The 9,184-nt window shown below is 45.9% G+C and overlaps 1 protein-coding gene across 1 annotated transcript in view; it reads right to left on the bottom strand.

Moving 5' to 3' along the window:
• The window catches only part of SCAP (SREBF chaperone), a 118,966-nt gene that overhangs the window by 21,905 nt on the left and 87,877 nt on the right, over positions 1 to 9,184 (bottom strand). Inside the window, 1 exon segment of the mRNA XM_075062137.1 lies at positions 6,788 to 7,006. Within this exon segment, the coding sequence (XP_074918238.1) occupies positions 6,788 to 7,006 (219 nt within the window).

Genomic DNA, 9,184 nt, shown 5'->3' with positions numbered 1-9,184 from the left:
CCCAGGTGATTTTTACTGTTTTGCTTTCGTTCCCTCTTGTTCTAATTCCAGCCTCTTTTATCTGGTATAAATAAAGACTGTTTGGGTCTTGCAGGACGAGGCAAAACGCCAAAATGCCCAATCTGAATCGAAACATGCACGCTTTCCTTATCCACAAGACTCGTTATCCTATTAAAGGGAAAGCTGATCAGATTGGTTTGACATGATTTGTTCTTTACACCTGCGGCTATCCCTAATCACCTTATCACCTATCAAGTGTGATTGGCAGTAGGATTTCTTAATTACTTGCTCCATTAATCTCCTGCACTGGAAGTTACAACCTAACCTGGTCTGTATTTCCTCGAGTTTTCTCTCTCTTTTTTGTAATGGGCACTATGTTGCCCCTTTTCCACTCTTCTGAATCCTCTTGTGTCTCCATATTTCCAAAGATATAGCTAGCGGCTCCAATACCCTCCTACCTCGTTAGCTCTCAGTATTCTAGGATGCATTGTCAATCAGCCCTGGTTGACTTGCATAAGGCATACCTAACATTTCAAGAGATTTTTAACTTGGTTCTTTTGATTTGGTCTCTTTTAAACCTATCCCCCTTACCCAATAAGCATTCACTATGCTTGGCCTTCCTTAGACTTCTCAGTGAAGACTGAAACAAAGAAGTCATAAGTCTCTGCCATTTCAAGTTTCTGTTACTGTTTCATCCCTTCCTCAGGAGCAGTGGGACCTACACCTGGTCTTGGTTCTTCCTCTTGCTTCTAATGTACTGACTAAAAGCTTCTTGTTTCCTTTATTCCCATAGCTACTTAGCCATTTTGTGCTTTGCCTTTCTAATCTGCCCCTGCACTCCTGCTGCTATTTGCCCTATATTCATCCTTTGTAATTTGTCCTAGTTCATATATGGACTCCTTTTTAATTTTAACTCATGCAAGCATCTTCATGGTAGGACAAGGTTAGGTCTTTTGCCACATTTTCTATCTTTTCCTACCCAGGCGGCATAGCTTGCTTTGAGCCCTAAGAGTGGGTCCCTGAAAAACTGCACTTTCCTCAGTCATTTTTCCCTCAGTCTTGCATTCCATGGGACCTTACCTATCACCTCTCCGAGCCTCCATAAATCCGCTTCCTAAATCCATTGTCTCTATTTGCTGTACTCCCTTCTACCCTTCCCTAGATTGCTCATGATCTCTTTCACTCAAGCTACCTTCCACTTTAAATTCTTCAACGAGTTCCTCCCTAATGTTAAAATCAATCTAGAACCGAAACCGCTTCACATTAACTCTCTCCCGCTGAGTGTATTCGTTCTCTAGCAGAGTGCGTGCTTAACTTAAAACAAAGTGAGTGGTTTCTCACTCGCATGCGTGCGTAGTGCATAAGAAGTACCATCTCTCTGACGAGTATTGTGAGGTCTGTTAGCCTCTCTTAGATGCTTATTTCACAAATATTTAGCAACCAACTTCACTTGGGCTGTAATCTGGTATAGTTGAAGTCCCCCATCACCCACCAGATCTTGGCTTTTGTGATTGATTTGTTAGTTGTTCTCAGAAATATCAAAGCCTTTATCCACCGCTCTTCCACTGTATAGGTGGGCCTGTAGTATGCGCTAGCATGACATCACCCTTGCTTTTTTTACCCCTTTTAGCCATGACCGATGTTTGCCTTAAGAGCCCATGAGCTAGTGCCTCCTGCGCACACTAGGCATCTTGGATTTCACGTCTAGTCCCTATGTCCTCTCCACCTTAGTTTCACTGAGTGATAGGTAGCACTCGTCTCACTCAAGGAGGTATTACACACCATCCACACTGTGGCTTCTCCCTTCTCCTCAGTGTCGTATTCCTTCTCGCCTCATGTGAGCATCCCAGTGACCTCTACACAAACTCGAGTCAATCTTCATAGGTGCATAATTATCTCCTCATATTCATGTGTTTCCGGTGATGCGCACTCTCTCATGTGTCCTTAATGCCTCCTCTCCTTATGTATGTGAGGCAGCTTTCCTCTGTGGTCTTGCTCCTGTCTTCTCATTATCCGATTTAGGGCGTATCTGTGAGCGATTCTGACTCAAGTGAATAGTTCACCTTTCCCGATCCTGATGATTCTTACCTCGCCGTTTCTCGCCTCCCTCGTGGTCCTGCCGCCTGTGTTGAGATAAGTCCATCGCTCACTGCAGCCGCACGCCTTTGGTTAAGAACCCCTGGTGTGAAAGGTAAGGAACTGGCGAACCCTGTGCTCTTTTGTATGTTGCATAGCACGCTCTGACGAACCATAAATTTCCTTCTCTGTGTAGTTGGTGTGTGAAATCCTCCTGTATGGTACCCAGACATCTAAGTCGGGACCATCCCTATATGAACGCCCGGCTCTTTTATGGTTATTTAGGATGGTCCGGACTCCTTTAAAAAGGTCCAGACTTTCCGTAAATTTCTGGAAAATGGTCTAGCTAACTCAGGGGGATCCCAAACTCAGGGCCACTGTTAAAATCTTGAACAAAGGACTGTTGGACGTCTTAAAGGACAAACTCGGCCACCTAAAACTAAAATTGCTAAGGAGAGGTTAATTGTTTCATAGCATGAGTGGCAGAGGCAAATCATAGGGTGGACAAATCAAAACTCGCCTCTCTCAAATATTACATAATAAGTTAAAAGCTTATTAAAGCTTCTCTCCCCACCAGACGAGCGCTCCCCTTTACCCCATTCTCACAAACCCCGGAATCACTCTAACCCCCTTCATACCTCCATCTCATTTGAAAAGGGACACAAATCCCCTTGGTCTGTTCCCCTTGTTGTCTGCTCAAAAACTGATTCTTTAGTGTTCACTACCAATCGCAAGAGGGTGGGCTCCTCAACTAGCCCCACCCTTCCTGGTCCCTTTCCTTGAACATTTCCTTTCAAAATGTAAGTGACACAACAGCACTCACAAATGGTTCATTGAAAAAGCAGGATCAGGCCACAGACAAGGAGGCAAACACAGCTAAAGAAACTGAAAAACAGCGTTGGAAAGCATAGGGAATAGTGTCAGAGTAAGAAAAGCAGTAAATCAGGCATGAACCCTGGAACATAATTAAAAATGGTAAAATATGAGTTAATAAGGTTGTCATTTGGAACATAAACATGATTTAGAAAGAGAGTGGAAAAGTTCACTCTACAGAGGCTGAAAAATTAAGCAGTTAAACTTTTTGGAACATGTTAAAAGGACCATGTTAAGAAAGAATTCTTTGGTTTTCTTGCATTCATTCTAAAGGAAAATGACCCTTTTCCAAAGAATGCCTGTAAGTAATCAAATATATATCACCTATGTAAAAACAAAGCAGTGTAAAGAACCTTAAAGAAAAAAAATTGTGTATGAGCACTGACTTCTACCCAACAGGCTGTTACCTTCTGGCAAATCTTAAAGTAAATACATAGCTTCAGCAGTGTAAGATGCACCCAACCTAGTGAACCAATCATCACCTCAGAACCGCAGAGTCAGTTTTGAACTCCAGAAGAAGGACATAAAGAAACACAGCCTGCGAAGACCTTACAATCTACGCTCTTAAGGGTGCCGGAGGCAACCGATTACATAACAGCAAGCCAAGAAGAAGCAGTAGTGAAGCTAGCGTCCTGCTTGCCTGGGGATATAAAACTGTGCTGCAGTTCCCTCAGTTGAGGTTGTCAGAACCAGAAGGGCCCTGCCTCACATGCACTCTGGTAGGTGCCTGTTCCTAGGCGTTGTGGCGGTGTCTAAGGTTTGGGGAGTTACAATGAATTCTTTATCCAGCAAGTGTGATAGCTCAGCAGCCCTTCATATTCTAAATGCTGGGTCTGCAGCCATATCCCTGCCCATCTCAAAATGTTTTCCTGTCCTGGCTACCATTTCAATTCCCCCGACCTCACTGGAGACCTTGTCCGTTAACACAATATGGAACAGTAATGACACCTGGAAGAGGCTATGGGCAGTTCCTTTATCCACATTGGGAAGTAGTACACAGGCAAAAAGGCCTGAGGTTAAACGCAGATATTAAACTGAATGGCAAATTTAAACCAAGAAAAAGTAAAAAAAACCCTAGCCAAAGAAAACAGGGGCATCCAACAGGTGGCCTCCAAAACGTCAGGCATTAGAATAGTGCTGGCGGCCAAAGGAGGGGAGCTGTCGCTTTCATTGGAAAGAATGTTGTGTGTTTATACCGGACAATTACCAATGAGGTAATAGATCTGCGCCTAGCATTAGAACAAATCGCATATCTTCCCCATTAAAGGCCTGAGTTCTTTATGAAGGGCTAGTACCTGTTCAATTTCTCTGCATAGGAAAACTGGTTGTTCAGGGAGGCCCTAACTATTACCTGTTGGAATCTTAGTGATTTTCCAGAAATTGTCACCAGTGACTGCCCCAAAACAGAGTGCAATATGTATGATTTTTAAATTCACTTTAATGACAAAGAAATAAGGAACGGTTAATTTGTTTGGAACCCAGTACTTGTTGGTCATGGCATGCGCTTGCACCAAAAGGACGAGATTGTGGAAAGTAGAATAATTTATTGTGAAAATGAAAAGGATTAAAGAAATGCTGTCTGTACCTGTAACAAAACTGTTGGAATGCTACATCCAGGTGTCAGGAATACAGACATTACATTTAGAACAATTGCACGTTTAAGGGCATTGGGTTTTGTGTGATTTTGAAAGTATTAGCCTTTAATCATAAAGTTAGAAGGAGTGGATATGCATGCTGTGCCCCAGGTGAATTTTTATGTGTTGCTTTCTTTGTCCTTTGTCTAATTCCCGTCTTTATCTGTTATAATAAGACTGTTTCTTTGGGTCTCATGCATGGGCGCTCACATTAATCTGGGTGTATGCAGAGCACTTGCTAATACACAGTAGTGTCTAAAAACTGTGAGTCCTAAGTCTAACTTGACAACTGGAAAAAGGGCAATCTAGTGCCCATCTTACAAAAACGGAAATAAAACAAACCAGAAACTACAGACGTTAGTTTAACTTCTGGGATTTACTGGGAGATAATGGAGCGAAGTATTAGGAAATCATCTGCAAATACTCGGAGGTGGTAGGTGATATGGAACAGCCAGCATGGATTTGTAAAGAACAAATTTCCTTGTCAAACCAATCTTTCTTTGATAGGATATGACTTATTGGTGGATCGGAGAAGTGTGGGATGTTGGTATACCTAGACTTTAGTAAGGCATTGATTACAGTCTCGCATTGATATTCGTATTGACTAAACTAGAAATACAACATAATGGGCTTGCCTATATGTGGGTTGCATAACTGGCTGGCATAACCATATCAGAGAGTGGTTAGTAATGGTGCCCAATCTGCTGGAAAGGTATAACAAGGTGGGGTTCGCAGGGTCTGTTTTGGTACAAGCTCTGTTCAATATCTTCATCAAGACTAGATATTGGCATGAAGTAATGCTTATTAAATTTTGCGATTTACGAACTGGAAGTTATTGCAAACTGTTTGGAGGCAGGGTCATATGTCAAAATGATCTGGACAAATTGGGAAATTGGTCTGAGTAACAGAATTGAGTTTAACAAAGACCAAATGCAAAGTGCTCCATTAGGAAGGAACATCAGTTTCACACATACAGAATGGGACGAGATTGTCTAGAAGGAGTACGCAGAAAGGATTCTAATTGGTATTATAGTTGACCAAGGCTAATAATGAACAACCCGTCTAATGCTGCTTGCAAAAAGCAAACGTGATTCTGGGATGATTAAACCAGTGTGTGTACGCAAGACATAAGAAGCTTCTCATGCCCAGTTCGGGCACTGCATTTCAAGAAAGATGTGGAGGAAATGGAAGGTCCAGAGAAGAGCAACAAGAATGATTAAAGGTTTTCTTAGGAACATGACCTATGAAGGAAGGCTTGAAAGAATTGGATTTGTTTAGTTGGAAAGAGAAGACTGAGAGAGGACATGACAGCAGTTTTCAGGTATCTAAAAGGTGTCTAAGGGAGGGAGGAAACTCTCTCTCTCTCTCTAGACAAGAAGCAATGGGCTAAACTGCAGTGAGGAGTTTAGGTTGGCACATTAGGAAAAAGTCCTGTCGGGTGGTTAAACACTGGAATAAACTGCCTAGGGAGGTTGTGGAAATCTCCATCTCTGGCAGATATTTAAAGAGTAGGTTAAATAATGTCTATCAGGGAATGGTTTCTAGACAGTATTTGGTCCTGCCATGAGGGCAGTGGACTGGACTCGATGACCTCTCGAGATCCCTTCCAGCCCTTGAATCTAGAAAATATTTGCAAACCCTCCGCAAAAACCCGACACTTGGGCTCCAACTGACACCTCCACTCCTCACGTGCACATGTGCATCCTGGGAAACTGGCTCTGTGTTGACAGGGCCCCCACGACATGCTGCAGAAAATGCTTTAACTGCTTATGTAGTAAAATGCTGCTGTGCCTGCTTCCCCGCTGCCCCAGGACCTGAACTCTCCTTGGCCGGCCTGCAAGGGTCTCCGCCCTCCCCTCGCCCAACCACACCTGAAGAGACACCTCTGCAGAGCACCCTTCATGTTGCAGGGTAAGTGGGAATTGTCAACCACTATCCATGTGCGATACAGACAAAAAGAGACCACACAGCAGCACTGTCTGCTGGTCTGCAGAGCCCTGGAGCAGATACGTGCAGGTAGAATATTTTCCTGGAGAATCAATTCTCTGACAGCAGCCACTCCTCTCAGGGGAGTGCCAGGACTGCTGAGAAACGAGGAGGCATGAGCATCTTTTGGGTGTCTGCTCAGTGGACGTACAGCCAGGGCAGGGGGCACATATAGCCAGAGTGGAGGTGAATCAGACAACAAACAGCACAGGGTGTACCATGATGAGCCGCTGGGCCAGCCGGGTCCTGGCAAAAAAGTAGATGACCCGCAGCCTCTTGGGCAGGCGCAGATTCCTGAAGGATGACGGCTGCAGGGTGATGGTGTGCGGGGTGGCTGGTCGCATGGCTGGCTGGCGCTCGTATCTCTGGGAGTGACTCACTGGCTTTGCTGCGGGCATTCAGGCTTCTGCTGGCAGCCGTTTGTTCAGGTCAGCGAGCTGCCAACAGGAGAGCACATGGATTAGAGCAGCAGAGACTAGGTCCTTCCTTGAGAGAAACTAACACACAATTAGCTGCACACACATCCAAGCCCAGGCACCGGCTGTTCTCACACACGGCTGTGTGGTCCATAGGTGCATGCCTACATCCGAGCGCAGAGTCTCACAGATACACTCATGACCATGCCTGTCCTCGGTCTCTCTATACCCATGTGATTGGGGCTGCTCACTTTCATGCCCAGCTGCCCTTGCTCCTGTTCCCCTGCCCTCCCCATTCACCCCCACACCCAGACGCCTGGCACACACTCCTGTCCATCCAAACCAGCCTGCTCACACTCAGTCATGCAATGAAACGCACAGGTGTAAGCTGTCCTGCATGGCACAGCCACAGAAAGGTCAAGCACGAAAACCTGCCTCCCCTGCCCATCCCCTACCTCCATCCGGCGAATGTCAATGGACAGCACGGTGGTGAAGAAAAACATCTGTAGGAAGAAGTCGGACACCAGGCCAACCACAGCAAAGAGGCAAAACTCCTGTAGGACACAACACATCCAAGGGTCAGCAAAGGGCTCTCTGAGCTCACGGCAAGTCGTCTAACCCCAGAATAAGCACCGCATCAAAGGCCTGTCTATGGCACAGCCATGAGTGTACACTACTGGCAATCCCTGTAATCAGTACTCTGGTTACCTTTGTGTGTGTGTGTGATGTTCGTTCTGACGGAAGATGCCTAGCTGACAACTCTGGTGACTGTTTAGTCACAGGACGGTCCAAACATTCTTTGCACTGCTCATCCAAAAGTCTCAAAATACTTTGGGGAAACTGAGGCAGAATTAGTTGCCTCCACAGAGCAAGGCAATGGCACAGCTGGGACCTAAACTCATGACCCCCGATTCCCAATCATCTGAGTTAACCACTAGATCACACCGCTCCCAATCAGCAGCAGTGCCAGCTTTCTTGGCACCGCTCCATCAATCAGCCTCATGCCTGACCTGAAGGGACCTCCTTCAGCAGTGATACTGAGACCTCAGTACTTTAGGAGCCAAATTAGCAACCAACATTACCCAGAAGAGCCACCAGAGTGTGACTCCATTGTTTCATTTATTCTAGTGCTCTGTATTCAGTCACATCGCATTTTAATATCATGTGTTGCAAAGAGCTGCAGGAGACATTAAAGAGCTGCTTGCAGCTCCCAAGCCTCGATCTGCAGATCGCTGTCCTACAGGGATGCAGGGAGTTCAGTCTCTGAGGCTAGTCAATTACTGCTACACCCAGGCCAGTTTATGCCAGCTGTGCTGGTGGTTTTGTGACGTGACCTGGCCTTAGACCCCCAACATTCATTTCACACTGTCCACCAAGCAGACAATTTGCAGTCCCCACGGAAGTGGATGGATTCCATGAACTAACAGCTCTTTTCAGTTTCTAACCACTATGACCCTGAGATAGTGATGAAGCTGGTTTCTCAGACCCCATGCAATGCTCAGCTCTCACCAGCAGGTGTCACTGCAGGAACAAGGATTACACAAAAATGCCAACCCCTCTGGGAAATTAACTGAGCCCTAAACCACAACAAAAACAAATGTAACTACAGTCACCCCAAACCCAGCACCAAGTGTCCTGCAAAGGGCTCCAAGCCAAGCTTCTCCCTAGGGGAAGGCATTTTAGAGGGTGACTCTTCTACCATCTGAGGATCAGATTCCTGTCAGTGTTTTCTACCACTGACAAGGGCCAAGGGATGAGGCGAGAGCATGAGTTATAGATAAAAGCCCCTGGAGATACAGCAGATTCAGGAAATCCCTTGTAGGACCTGCTGGCTGGAGCCCCTGGGAACTGTAGTCTCATACCTTGTGAGGCCAGCTAGGCTGTAGCCACTCAAATGGGGATCACCACAGAATATCAGGGCTGGAAGGGACCTCAGGAGATCATCTAGTCCAACCCCCTGCTCAAAGCAGGACCAATTCCCAGACAGATTTTTGCCCCAGACCCCTAAGTGGCCCCCTCAAGGATTGAACTCACAACCCTGGGTTTAGTAGGGCTAATGCTCAAACCACTGAACTATCCCTCCCTCATCAAAAGCCACTTGTTTTGGGTTCTCGGCCTGCTTGGCCCGCCTCCCTGCCTCACATGCAGTGCTGATCGCAGTCCAGGCACACGGGGAAGGAAAGCGCCTGGCGGTAACAG

Source organism: Chelonoidis abingdonii, chromosome 2 (genome assembly GCF_003597395.2).
Source record: "Chelonoidis abingdonii isolate Lonesome George chromosome 2, CheloAbing_2.0, whole genome shotgun sequence".
Taxonomy (NCBI): domain Eukaryota; kingdom Metazoa; phylum Chordata; order Testudines; family Testudinidae; genus Chelonoidis; species Chelonoidis abingdonii.
Note: the sequence above shows the minus strand (reverse complement) of the source record. Positions and strands in the feature narration are given on the sequence as shown.